This window comes from Amborella trichopoda, chromosome 1, assembly GCF_054954075.1.
Source record: "Amborella trichopoda isolate Santa Cruz 75 chromosome 1, AtrichopodaSantaCruz75HAP2 v2.0, whole genome shotgun sequence".
Taxonomy (NCBI): domain Eukaryota; kingdom Viridiplantae; phylum Streptophyta; class Magnoliopsida; order Amborellales; family Amborellaceae; genus Amborella; species Amborella trichopoda.
Window position 1 is genome coordinate 34,869,566 of NC_142336.1, and position 15,159 is coordinate 34,884,724.

At 38.2% G+C, this 15,159-nt stretch overlaps 1 protein-coding gene across 25 annotated transcripts in view; it reads left to right on the top strand.

Annotated features, from left to right (window-relative positions):
* The first annotated feature begins 2,580 nt into the window (after positions 1 to 2,580).
* The window catches only part of LOC18433308 (Saccharopine dehydrogenase), a 49,202-nt gene continuing 36,623 nt past the window's right edge, over positions 2,581 to 15,159 (top strand). For all 25 annotated transcript variants that reach the window (XR_016052830.1, XR_016052840.1, XR_016052839.1 and 22 more), the window contains exon 1: positions 2,581 to 2,830. Coding sequence is in view for 5 of the 25 variants with exons in the window: in XM_088863004.1 (XP_088719130.1) it covers positions 2,604 to 2,830 (227 nt within the window). In the remaining 20 variants the exon portion in view is untranslated. The remainder of the gene's footprint in view (positions 2,831 to 15,159) is intronic.

Consider the following 15,159-nt stretch of genomic DNA (forward strand, 5'->3'; position numbering starts at 1 on the left):
CAGATGGCTTACTCGTCATGTCTTATGGTTAATTGGCGAGAGATTTGAGGCTTGAACCCTTTAGGTATTCGTGAGCTTCATGAGAAGGAAGAGGAGTGAGAGAGAGGAGTGAGAGAGAAGTTTTAAACAGTATTTTCAATACTTGAAATATTTGTGATGGTCTAAAAATTGTTTTTTTTTTTCGTAATTATAAAATTTAAAGCTTAAAGAATAGTGTTGATTGAGCATATTTATGAACACTTAAAAATTTTAAAAATTGACGATATGAAAATGTATTACAAAATGCAATATTTCTAAAATTTGAAATCTAATGAAAATTTTGAGATGCGCCGTAATTTGATTGTTAAACTTTTTCATTTCTAAAAGGCTGCACTTGTTATTTGGGCAGGCTATTAAACCTAATTGGGCAGGCTATTAAACCTAATAAGTTAAACTAAACATTGGTGACATCTCATAATTCAATTGTACCTCCAAAGGTAGCTGGGTTCACTAACCAAAGAGCGAGTAACCAACTGCAAGGAACAACCAACTCTGAGGTTAAATCGTAGTTGCATAACATTTTATGGTGTGCATAAAATAAAAAGGGAATGTCTACAAGTAAATTATTTGTCTTTTGTACATGGAAGTCACAATCATTCTCACTTATCAGATGTTCAATTGGATGACTTGAGGTGAGTCAAGAAATCCGATAATTTTTTTTTTTAACATTGTATTTGTCTAAAGGAAAATTACAAAAAAACCTCAAAGACTACACTTTCTATGCAACTTACCCCAACCTAATTTTTTTTCCCAAAATATACTTTCTATGTAAATACCCCAACCAAATAAAAAATAAAAAATGCCTAAACTACTACCCTCCTTTACTTTTATCTTACCCACGCCTCTCTCTCCTTTATCCCACCAAAATAGGGGCTTTGGCACGTGTAAGTGCGGTTCGGCAGTAGCGCTTCGGCACTGTGTAAAGGTGTCCGGCAATAGCACTCCGGCACGGTGTAGAGTACGGTTCGACAGTAGGGCTCCGACGGTCCGACTATTGCAAAGGGTGGTTCGACAGTTGATCTTAGTGGATTCCAGGGCTTCAATACTATGTAAAGGGTGGTTCGGTAGTACTCAGTTTCTGTCCGATAGTCGTCTTAGGATAGTCCGGCACTTATGCGCTCCAGTAATGTGATGGTGCGCTCCGACAATCCGGCACTTATGCGCTCCAGTAATGTGATGGTGTGCTTCGACAATGTGCTACTAGAGTCCAAAAAGTCAACATCAAATATGGCCAAAATGATTTTTGTGTAGGCGATGGGCATTTCTTTCTAAAAAAATGAATTCCCTTGGGGGTTTTTGCATAGAAAGTTTCTTTTGGGAAAAAAGTGAGGGAAAAAGTTAGGTTGGGGATAAATTGCATAGAAAATATGGCCTTGGGTTTTTTTTTGTAATTTTTCCTTTATTTAATGACTTCTTACAACTACCTATTTTGAAATTTAAATTGGTCTCTTTGCCATCTCCCAATCTTTGAAAGCACATGTAAAATCAAGAGAAAATTTCAAAAACCACAAGACCTCACTTTCTATGCAACTTACCCCAACCTAACTTTTTCTGTCACTTTTTCGCCCAAAACAAACCTTCTATGCAAATACCCCCAATGGAAACGTTCGTTTTGTTAAACGGAAATGCCCTTCCCGTACACAAAAATCATTTTGGATAGGTTTGATGTTGACTTCATCTTCCAATGAAAGCATATGTAGAATCAAGAGAAAATTACAAAAAACCCCAAGACCACCCTTTATATGCAACTTACCTTAACCTAACTTTTTCCCTCACTTTTTTCTCCAAAACAAAAAATGCCCCAACGTAACTTTTTCTCTCACTTTTTTTCCAAAACAAGCTTTTTATGAAAATACCATAATAGAAAAACTTCATTTTGTTAGGCGTAAATACCCTTCCTGTACACAAAAAAAATCATTTTGGATAGATTTGACGGTGACGTTTGGACCCAGTAGCACATTGCCATCATATTGCGACAAGTTCCGGGCTGCCCTTTGCCATTGCTGGACCGTTTTTGCAACTGCCAGACCGCCCTTTGCAGCTGATGGACTGCCTTTGCAATTGCCGGACCGCCCTTTTCAATTGTGGGACATCACTTACACAATGCTGGAGCCCTATTGCCGGAGCCTTACTATCGGACCAAACTTTATACAGTGCCAAAATACTACTGTCGGACTGCACTTATACGATACCGGAGCCTCTATTTTGATGGGATAGAGGAGTGAGACGTGGGTAAGGTAAAAGTAAAAAAAAAGATAGTTTAGGTATTTTTTTATTTTTTAATTAGATGGACTTGTTTGTTAAATAGAAATTATATTTTAGATAAAATAGTAAAGTTGGGGTAGGTTGACGGGTTTTGGGTTTTTTTTGTGTTTGTAATTATCCCTAAAATCAATCAAACAAGCTTGGAGATTGAGTTGGTGCTGGAAACCAAGGAGGGGGACCGCGGCTTGGCCACGCCATCATTCACCAGGATATGCCACGTCATCCACAATACTGGATAAGGAGTAGTTATGAAAGGAAAAACTAGAGACACCAACCGGCCGTCGAAAGAAAGGGGAAAAATGGCGGGGTGTGGTTCCCATATGAGTTGGGGAGTCACCTCCTGCTTCTTAAGAGCAGGGAAAGAGCCCCCAAATCCAAAACCTAATAACAGAATGATGAAAAAGGATTCCAGTTCTGATTATAGGGTCTTGATTCTTGGAGGCACTGGTCGTGTCGGTGGTTCTACAGCCACCGCCCTTGCCAAGAAATGCCCCAATTTCCGCATCCTAATTGGCGGCCGGAACAGGTTCTCCCCCCTCTCTTCCCCCTTCTCTCTCTCTCTATCTATCTATATTCTAAATCTGCCTTACTTTAGTTTATTGGTGTTTGAATTATGGAATGAATGGTCTAAACCCTGAAAATTTATGGGTTTACAGTTTCCACTTGTGATATGTGTAATTTAATAATGGGTTTGCAATTTGGTTCTGTAACTCGTTTTTCAACTGGAAAGTTTCTTTGTTTTGACTTTTGATCAATAGAGCTGATGCAAGAGTTACCATTCAAAAAAAAAAGGAGCGCTGATGCAAGGGTTACAATCTATGCTCAATACTATTGCTTTTTGACTTGATAAAATTCACGCGCTGTTTGTGATAGTGACTGTGTTTTCGGCTTTCGTTCAAATTCCTGTCATGTAGTGGCTTAGTTATCCAATACCAACTTAGAAATGAATTGATAACCAAATATGGCAGATCAATACTGCAACATTAGTATGAAAGCATGTACGAACAGTTCAAATCAATTTAACTAGTTAAATAGACGTTCTAGAATACTGCCATTCTAGGCAGCCAAAGGTTGAATCGACTAAAGATTGGGCGATTTTAATCTCCCATGCTCTAGCTTGCTCCTTGTCTTTCACATAAATGTATTCAACCAAAGAAACTTTAAAGTTGTGTCAAATATGAACGATGTCTGACTCCAGCAAATTTTGTATTGCAGCACAACTGCAGGTATTAAAAATTAGATGGCAACTATATAACATTTTAGGATGCAATGAAACAATTGGTAAATAGAATAATTTCTGACTTACACAATGTTATTCCCTTAATGGGGATTGATTGACTTTACTTTGCTCCAACCCTCCACATGCATTTCTTTAATTCTTTATGCTTTGGGTTGCATATTTTTGGGTCCTAAATTTCAAAATGCTATTTATAATGGAGGAGCATTGACTTCTCAAAGGATGAGATATGCTATCCAATCTAGGCATAAAAGACTAGAGGAGACTATAGGGTTCATTGGCCAAATGCAAAGAAAACGCAAAATTAAGGGATTAGAAATGTAGGATCCATTGATGAATCCAAAACGCAGTTGAACTCAAAATCAAAGGATAAAAAAGATTTTACATGCCCTTCTGATTTCGATTACCCTCTTGCGGTTGGTGTCGTTCCTTTTGCTCCATTTAAGTGTGACTCCTTCGGCTTGAGGTTTCAGGTCGACTTTTTCTAGAGAGAGAAACTCAGGTTGGGAAGTAGGGAAAGCAAAAGCTGGGAAAGAGAGGAGAAAGAGGCCATGATGCTCTTATAAAAAAGTCAAAGTTCTTGTATTCTCTCTCTATACATGGCCCCTTTATGTAGATGGGCCCCTTCCAAGATTCCCTATCTTGGAAGGACCTTATCTAATCTATATGTCTATCCAAATACTTTAGCTTAGATATATTTCTTCAGGAATTTTCTAAAATTCAAATCCTAATCCTATTAGGATTCCCATCTCACTGGGTCCTTCTAGAAAACGAACACCTCCCATGCGTCCCTTAGTGGGTGGAGATATGTCCGTTTGTGAGACACTTTCCCATATGGTACATGGGCAAATGAACTGTGAGACCTTAAGTAGCGACAACATCTTTACAAAGAGAATCATATTAAGTTTTTCATCAAAACTAACGTGGAACACCTCTTCTCTCTATTAAAAAAATAACTCCAGCCTTCCCTAGACTCTCTTGGTCACACAGATTGAGTATCTCGACTAATCACTCGTGAATTTTTCTATGTTTAGGAGACTACTTAACCTTCATGTGTATTGAGCCAGGTTCAAGTGACTCAATTTAAAATCGTTTTTTTCATTATAATGCTATGGTACTCCATTTGCATGACATTTGCACCAATGTATACTATTTCCGGCCACTAAACTTGGTTTCTTATACTTAAAATAAAATTGGTCCCTTGGCAAAGTCCAAAGATAAGATTCAACAAGGTGATTGAATAACACAAGACTATACTCATGTACTCAAAATTACAGAACTATACAATTCACATTCCCAAAATATACGTTACTTTAAAATTTCATCAAATACATTAAGTACAAGTTTTTCCTTCATAAACAAACACGTACATGTGCAAAATTGATTTGATCATTGGAATCTTTGAATTGAGCTCGTTTTACATGGTTGCCAAGGACTTAGATATGATAGCTTTAAGATATGAGCTAAATAATAACAACACAAACATGCTTCAAATATAATACACTCAAGTCTTCATACCAATCAATTACTCTAAATTACAGTAAATACTTGATCATTGGAAACTATGGATTGAGCTCATTTTACATGGTCGCCAAGGACTTCGATATGATTGCATTAAGACATAGGCTAAATAATAACAACATAAACATGCTCCAAATATAATACACTCAAGTCTCCATACCACAAAACATTCAATTACTCTAAATTACAGTAAATACAATGCAAATATCAGTGGGAAGCCAATAGTCGAACGCTTTGTGCCTATGTCCTATAGGCAGACCTTTTAGGGACTTAATTTTGTCCCTATGGATGAAGACACATATGGCTCAAATCATAAGGATTGGTCTCACTTATGAAGTGGGAAGCTTATGCACACTTGAAATGACTTGGTTAACTTTAAAATGAGAGAGAGATGATCTTTTGATGATCAAAACAGTAAGCAAAGATAAGGTATGGACTTCTCACATTAAATGGGGATATATGGTTATGAAGTAATCAAAATAGGGGTAGTTTTTCAAAGGGGACACTCTATGATTAAGTTCTCATCAAATGATTTTCAAAATGTCATAAAATGCTTGCTGTTATACTAAAATATTTCTCAGAAAAATTGGTGACGAAAATGTTGAGGAAATGGTGCTCAATTTGTATGAAGGATGGTCTAGACTATGCATGTAAGATGAAGTGGATGCATAGTTTCAAGGGCATACTCAATAGTCATAATGAATGCAGCAAGCAAATGGAATCAAGGATTTATTCAATGAAGAAGTTGGGTTTTGGAGATTGCCTTATGCATAAGACACGATAGATAAAAGGTTGTAGATTATATAGTCATGAGGGAGAGCACAACTCCATAAGAAGAAGAAGAAAGAAGGCACCCAACATGTGGGGCATGGAACTCTCTCCCTTTTGTTATTTCTTTCACTGAGAGAGAGAGAGAGAGAGAGAGAGAGAGAGAGAGAGAGAGAGAGAGAGAGAGAGAGCTTGAGTTGTGTTGTCTTGAAAATGAAGTTAAGTGTGACATAAATAGGCAATTTCAAGTGTGACATTTTAAGTGAGTTGATCAAGGCCTTTGATGCTCATCATCCATGGCTCATGAGAGGGTTTTGATCATAGTCACTCCTCCGTGTCTAGCCATCAAGATCAAGGGATGGGATTTGCACACCCTTATCACTCCTTAAAAAAACTCTATATCTAGCCATTTTACCAAATTGTCCTTTATAGAGAATAATTTTCACAAATGCTATTTCTTGATCCAAAAGTGCCCATGGTGAATTTTGAAATTAAAGAAATAGTCAAAGTGTAGAGGGGAGGGGTGCCCCTCATGTAATTTGTAAAATATCTCCCATTCATCCAATGGGATGAAGCCATTTTGTAAGATTCATAGGGCTTAAGCCAATGAGGTGATGCCTCATAAAGAGCTACTTTAATAAATCATTTTCTCCATCAATTAGGGTTTAAACCAAAATTTCATGGCATGCCCAAATTCCTAGGCACATGTGAATGTGACCAAAAGTGTGCTAAATTGACATATGACTAAATATTCACTTAGAAAAACATAAATTTCATTTCAAACTTTATAAAACAATTTCAAAAATGCCAAAATAGGACCCCTCACTAGTGATGATGTCATGATGACATCAGCATGCTAGGGGGATGATGTGGGTGACACATCGTCACCCTATGGCCAGTTTGTCCTTGATTAGAATTTCTCAAACTAATTCAATAATGCTCATTTTATTGCTCCAGAAAAATTCCAAAAAATTCCAATTGTTTTTCAAAAAATCCCATTAACCATTTTCTATCATAAATACTCATTTTGGAATCAAAATAAAATAAAGAATTGGTAAATGAAATATCTAGGCTTGAAATCTAGGTTACTGGAGTACTCCACTGGGATAGTTTGAAATAATGGTCCATTAACTCAGAATTACCGAACAAGCAACAGGCCTTTCTCTAGTCTATGGCATGGGCATGTAATGTTTATCAAAGTCTCTCTAATCAATGTCCCATCATTTTTAGGTGTCAGTGGATTACAGGTGCACCCTTGGGGTAGAAATACTCATATATCTGAAGGAACATGTATAGTTAGATCACACATTAGAAGAGTGGCTTTCTATGCGATTGTGGATGCACATGCTATATGGTGGTCTTGTGTCAGGGTACGGACTCATGTCCTATAAGTCATGACCATCCTATACAAGGCCATCACTCTTAAGGCACTCAAGTTCTAATATCTTTTTGATTCTCTTAGCCTTGGCGAACACATCATCCATGAGGCGTACAATCTAGGTATATCCCTGACTCAGAGGTGGCCCTCACACCTCTGTAAGCAATCTCTCTCTCTCTCACCGATGTTTCTCAATGCCTCATGTACTCGGGGTATATGATTCTAGGCCCCAGTGCACCAAGCACCTAGAATCATCTTCACCCCCTCACGCTCACTGATTGAGGATTCTTGGATGTAAGGTCTTGAAAGGGTCATAACTCCAACATCATGTAATTCTACTCAACCTATTTTATAAACATCGTTCTTATGCAAGCCGAGAAATTCATTTGCAAAATTATTACATTACATTATAATAGCTTTTCAAAATATTTCGCAAAAGAACATTCTAGACCGAAAGCTTTACATTGTTGCGTAGCTGATGAGCTTCATGGAGTACATTGATCTTCTCTAGCTACCAATCAGAGTACGATGCCAATGCTCTTCCTCTAATCATACTTTTATTTCGTTTTTAACCTAACTACTTTCTAGCTCCGCCCTCAACACAACCGAACCAACAATGACATGGGAAGGCACACTAAATTAGCAGCATCAAGTCTCCATTTCCTAATATAGTCACAGGGTCTATGAGGGCAATGTGGGTCACTAAGTGACTGGCTTATTTCCTACTATGTAATTAGGAACATGGATCATCATCTACACCTCTATCTCTATAGTCATGGTGTTCTTGCTGTGCATGTGCGGCATGAGTTACATGTTGTAATGTAAATTATAGATGGTACTGCGATCTACGTGAGATTTACACCTTTCATGTCTTAGTTCGGTCATTGCCATGTGTCTGTTGCAACCAACGCACCCTATGGCTGCAGCCATGCACCTATCCTGAGCAACCCTGATGCTCACACCTGTTATATAGGCTACATGATTTGGTAGGACGATATACAGATATGAATCATGTCAGTTTCAATCATGAATTCTCATCTCGATGTCACATCGAGGCGATACTCATGCACTAGTGTGTGTCTTATGTCTTATTCTCCAATGTCCCTATCATTGAGGGTAGTCATGCTGTTCAAGAAGCAAACCTTTGTCTGCCGATGATTTGTTTCTTAATGAACACGCGTCCTAGTGTGCAAATGTGAATGTGCATCCAAACCATAAATCACTCATATAAATGAAAGGAAATGAAATGTGAAGGAGTTTGACAATAGTCTAGGTGCAAAAATAATCAACGAAATTTGAGTCCCATTCTCTTGACACAAGCCTTATACACTCTCTAGCTATAGGCTTAGTTGGGGGATCTGCTACCATCCTGCTTGTGGGAATATGTGTTGGGACTATCTCCTTTTTCTCTATGACATCTTTAATCATACTTGATTTCTATGTGCTTTGTTTTATTGTGATAATTTGAGTCCTTTGTGAAGCCAATGCTTCCGTGGTGTCACAAAAAATTGTCACAGGCTCTCTAGCACTTGATACGACCGCTAGAGCTCTTAAGCCAAATGCCTTCTTGCGAGTACTCCACCTTTATAGTTGATAGTGCCACGCATGTTTGCTTCTTGTTACACCAGGAAATCTCTCTTTCCAGACCCAAAGTGAAGACATATCCAGATGTCGAATTGCACTCATCCAAGTTGTCTGCCCAATCAACATCACTGAATTCTTGCAACTTTAGATCATTTCCTTGAAAAATCAACTAGTATTTTGTGATTTACTAGACATATTAGAGTATTCCTCGGCGTAGCTCGCCAATGTTCTCGACCGGGATTGCTTTGGTAGTGACTTACATGCCCTACAACATAAGACATGGTCTTGTGCATAACATGGCATACATGAGACTGCCTATTGCACTCGGATAGGGTACACTCGACATCTTTTTGTTCTTTTTTTTTGGGGCCCTTAGGGCAAAGAGTTAGACAAAGTACATGACCCTTCTATGCATTTACTCATATTCAATAGTTTTAATATTTCAATAGTTTTAATATTTTCTTTATGTAATTCTCTTGGATAAACTTAGGAACATCTTAGAACGATCCTGTTTGATCTTAACACCGAGCACATAATTCATCTGATCCATGTCTTTCATGTCAAAATTGGGGAACAACCACTCCTTAGTGGCGTCGATCATCTCCTTGTTATTACCTGCTATTAAGATGCCGTCGATAGTACAACGACAAGATCATATGGCGTATAAAGTATACTCACAATCTTGCTTGATCATTGAGAATCCATACGAGCTTATAGCCATATGAAATTTCATGTCCCATGGTTTAGAGGATTGCTTAAGTCCATAAATTGGCTTGATAGGTTTATATGCTTTATGTTCTTGCCCATGGATCTCATAACCCTTTAGTTGCTCCATGTATATCTAGTCCTCTAGATTCCGTTAAGGAACTCCGTCTTAAGGTACATTTGGTAGAGTTCCAAGGCCATATATGTTATGATAGCAAGTATGAGTTGAGACTATCTCAGTACTAGGGAGAATGTCTCATAAAGCATATAAACCTATGGTGGCGAAAGGGCAAGAACACAAATGGGACCACAAATGTCTGAGTGGATAAATTCTTGAGGTTCTTTGATCTTTGAACTTAAGGAAATGTTTTTCTAGTCGATTTTCCTATTCATGAGGTCTACACATGGGTAAGTTTACTTTGGTCAACAATCCTAAAAGCCCTTTTTTAATTAATGTTGCTATCCTATATTTATTGATATGGAAAAATCATGCATCCCATAACATGGAAGTAAAAGCATCATAAGGCACAATAGAGAAAGAAGGAGAACGAGAAAGAGGGGATGCATCAACAAAAAAAGGAGAATAACAAAGAGGCTCTTCTAAATCGAAAGTAAATAGGCCATCATAAAGAACACCACCAAAAGTAGAACAATCCTTCTGAAGTGAGTTTGGGTGATGAGAGTAGGCTTCTTCTCATCCTAGGAGTATAGAGCATGTCATAGAGAAACATGGTTCGACCAGATCGAAATCGTACCTTTGGCAACATTATTTCTCATGAAGATCTCCATGCATCCCACTGGAACTCGGTGAAGCCAGCAAAGGCTCACAGCTAGTAATCAACATCTGGTCGAAATTTTTAGAGTTGGCTTTTTTATCCTCGTCATCAAGTGAGTGTTTGCATTTCTGATGCAAAATCTCACAACAAGAGGCAAGCTAATTGTAACCATTGTCCAAAACGACATACAATTTAGATTTCCTACATTTTACCAGCTTCAATGGCATACAAGTAGTATAAAAGAACATGATTATAGTTTTAGGGCCAAAGCATGGGTCCTATGAGCGCTATCAAGAAAGGGTATCTTGCTAGTTGCATTCTATTTTGTGAGCTACTCCAATAAAATATATAATATGTCGAAAGCACACACTCATATGCAAAGTTATTCGGAATGTTAGGGTCTAATTTTCCTTCTCTGAGGCTGTATACTGTTACTGTGCAACGGTGCCTGTAAATTTAATTGTTCATTGATGTGATTGTGGCTCTTAATAGTTTTTTGGAAGGTTCTCCCCTTATGGGTGGAAGGACTTCCAAAGAATGATGGACTTTGTTTGTGGCATTGAGTTGAGATGGGAACAATAGGATTAGCATAGGTATTTTAGAAAAATCTTGGGATAGATATCGAAGCCAAATAATTTTGATAGGCATATAGACTATATAAGAGTCATTCCAAGATAGGGAATCTTGGAAGGGGCCATTTATATGGAGGGGGTTTGTAGAGAGGGAGAATACAATAACTCGAACTTTTTTTAAGAGCATCACATGCTTCTTTCTCCTCTTTCCCACCATTTTATTTTCTCTACTTTCCAGTTTAAGTTTTTCTCTAGAAAACTAAGTATTTCCTACATCCCTTTCTGAGAACTCTTACACTATCTCCATCCGAGGGCTCGAGGATTTGAGCCGTGTATTGCACTTTAAGTTCTAGATTTGTTGGCATCAAACTTTTCACCAAAGGGAATCATGCTCAATAGGAACAAAAGGAACTACATCAACCGTAAGAGTATAATCATGTTCAAAACGATGTATGACTCTATTTATCCTTTAATTTTGTGTTTCCACTACGTTTAGGGCGTTTGACATGTGGAGTTTTTGGGAGTGGAAGGAATCTTCTCCATAAATTATGGAAGACTGCTCTTCCATCATTTTTTATGGAAGGGAGATCTTCCAAAAATGAACTCATTTTAACACTAAAAAAAGCTGCATGGAAGGCTGCCCTTCCACTTTATAGCTTCCACACAATAATATCAAACATGGAAATAGGACATTTAACTCCTACTTTCAAAAACTCCCACTTATCAAACACGCCCTTAGTGTTTACAAATGATTCTTGCATTGGTATCTGAGCTATTAAAATAGAGTTGTCTCTTGGATCTGATAGCCTTTGTGGTTAGTGCATGAAAATGCAAAAATCTTAGTGTTTAGAAAGTTTGTTGGCTAGTTTTTGAAGAGTTTGTTGCCCTTTTTTCCCATTTTCTGTATTTTTTTGTCGCAAAAAGGCCCTTGCAAGCGTGGGATATGAACAGTGGGCGTGCGATGCATGCACGTGCACAATCTTCATGTGCGGGGTGTGCACGAGCTTGTCAAACGCTCCATGGTAGTCATGTGTGACATACCATTGTGCGTCCACACAGGCCATGTGGATCCCCACAGTCCGTGTGCTTTCGTGCAAAGTGTGCACCCATGTTGCACCCATGTTGGTCCCCCACGGTGGACTAGCGGGTGCATGACCACTTCATGGTCGCTTCAGGCAGCAACGGCCACATGCCATGTTGGGATGTGAGGAATGCACAACCACGCACGTATGGCACACGTGCGACATGTGTGCACATGCATTGGGATCCACCCGTTGCTCTCAAATGCATGTGTGGCACGTGCATAGGTTTTGCGGTTAGCTTTTCACATGTGCACATGCTGCGTATATTGGCACATGTGGCACAATGCACGTTCAAGGTCTGCATGTGGGGGCACATGGCCTGAAGCCAGCATGAATGGTGGTGCGGCTATGGTTGCACTGTTTGTGACCATGGGAATATAGCCTCGTACTTGACCTAGACTGGTCTGGCTCCTAGTTTCAGACTATTCGACTCACACTTAACAAGATCTTTTTATAACATCGGTAACTTGGTGGTGCAACATGATCTGGGTTGGGGCACCAAACCGACTCATCATGTTGTTTCCAAGTCTTGTAGATTGGGACCCTATGGGTTTGCAACGATTGTGTCAGAGATGGTTGCTCAATAGTAGTCCGGGTCTGGACTGACCTTTGGGACCCGGATTCGGATGGTCCGGTCAATGTCATTGAGATCTAGTCTTGTCTTTCTTGGGGTCCATACATGTTTCTGAGTAGAATTGTTACCATGTACTTGACTTGGACTGATGCAGCTCTTGGTTTTGGCCGATTTGATCCAAACGTGAAAAGCTTCTGTACAAAATGGTAACCAATTAGTATCAATCTGGCCAAGGTCTGGGCATCCAATAGTGAGACCCCTAATGTCAGGTTCGAGGACCCATTTGGGTTTGAGTTGAGCTGATTCATAGCCAACTTGTTTACTAGAGCATTTATTAGATTGGAGAACACTTCTCCTACATTCCTACGTTGAGGTTACAACAATACCCCAAGTCCGACCATTCTATTCGTTTGGAATCACCTAAAGTCCTGATCTAAATCAAATTGGTGAAATTTTTAATCGTCAATATGGTAATGTGTTTTCTTCTGGATCCATCCACATAATTAGTCAATATTGCTTTGTACACATTCAAATAAAAAAAGATTCCTACTAACATATTCACCAGCTTAATTGAAGTATGAAAGACATGAGTAGTCATGTATGAGATTACAACATTAAATATTCAACAGCCCTTGGCTTCTAGCAATAGAAACACTATCTTTATAAGAGATAGATTAACCACTATATGTGCATGACAACCCAAAAAATTGCTAAAAGTAATGTGCACCATTAACTAATTAAAAAAAATAAAAATGAAAAGCCATGTGATTTTGAAGTTTTTGTTACTTTTGATTCATATGGTGATTGATAATAATGTAATCACACGTTCGTAACGCAATCTATGTACTACACATACTAACTTCTTGGGATACGCTCGCGTGTCACCATCATCCAAGAAAGCAATCTTTTTAATTTTATTTTTTTTCTTGTTTAACCAATTTTTTTTTGCCATTTTAAAATTAGGGATTCTAAGAATAAGTTATCCTTCTACAATATGCTCCTAATAAAATAGTTTTTCTCAAGATAAGATGAATTGAGTTTTTCAAATTATAAGGATTCATGCAATTTTTTCATTAAAAAATGAATATGACACTTTCTTGATTTCTTGTTTTAATTATAAATTAATATTTCTTAAATATTTCAATTTAAAATATGATATTTTTTAAAATACTTTATAATTTCATTGGTTATGCATGTGCATGACACATGCTGTGGAATTGTCATAAACCTCTTGCACATGCTGTGGAATAGTAGTGTCATATTTCTATTTATTATTAACCAAAATATTGTAATTTGAACGGGGTATTTTACCTCTATTGGAGTTTGGTAAACTATGTATACTATTTTTCACCTGGTGGTGTTGATTATGGCACCCATGACATTGGTGCCAATATTTATTCTGATAAGTTTATGAGCCAGTCACATGACAGGCAGATTGTTAAAAAGGTGATTCATGGGTAATAATTTTTATTTTTTATTCTTTTTGAAGTATAGAGTATTGATTATTGAGCTTTGTAATGCGGACCCCTTTGGTACATGTCATTGTGGTCCAATTGTACATGACATATGCCCTTAGAGCTTAGATTTCGTCTAAGGTCCATGTGTAACTGGATATCAAGCGTGTGGGGTCATGATAGGGAGCGAACCCCTTCATACAATCCCCTATCCGAGCCAGCCTCTGAGTCTTATTCCTATGATCCAATATCTGAGTCAACATTCAAGCCACCTTTTCGCCATACATTTTCTGATCCATCCTGTGAGTGACCTTCCTGCCATCCAGATTCCAATCCATCCTCTGCATGTTTGTTAGTGGTGCAGACATGAGCAAATTGTTAGAGGTTGTGTAGATCATGGTCTTGCCAACCAAGAATTGGTGATTTAAGCAGAGGCACATGAACTGCTCCTAAAGAATTACCTTATGAGAATCCCACGGCTCGAGGGCAGCTATGCCCAACTACATTCTGGGAGCATACTGCAAGTGGTGTGAAATGCCGTGGTGTACTCTGGGTTATTTCCTTACTTTTAATTATGTTAGTTTTTTTTGAGCTTTGGTTTTGAGTGCTATAAATGTTTTGCCATGGTGAGCTGTGGGCAATTGGGTCATCGTAAGAGTAGACTTGACTTGTATTTTATAATGCTGATAAACACATGTTGTGCATTGTGTTTTACTTTAGTTATAAATGTTTACATACATAAATCTGGTAATGGACATAAAAATCTACTATATCTTATGTTCTTCTCACTTATGTCTTCCTGCTTCCAGTTAATTATTAGCTTCAAATATTGAGACCTATGAATCTGTAATTATGTTGAGGTGTTCATAATACAGACAGCGGTCGTGTATGGACTGGGGAGCATGATCCCAGTTATATTTCGGTACCCGTCTCACTTATGATAGAATTGCGGTTCCTGTCATACTAGGATATCAATCCCTGGAGAACCATATCAAATATTAGCTGTAATGGGAATGCGATCTGGATGAATAGAGCACATTCCCTCATGTTAGGGAATTGCTGTCCCTATTGAACCTGCTCCGGAATCATGGGATCAGGATTTAGGAGTGGGTCTGTGACCTTAGTATGGTGATCCCCATAACTATCAGGTGATGTAATCTAACATTCACATGTGAAATGGTTTTGTAAACAAACCAGTGGTAGG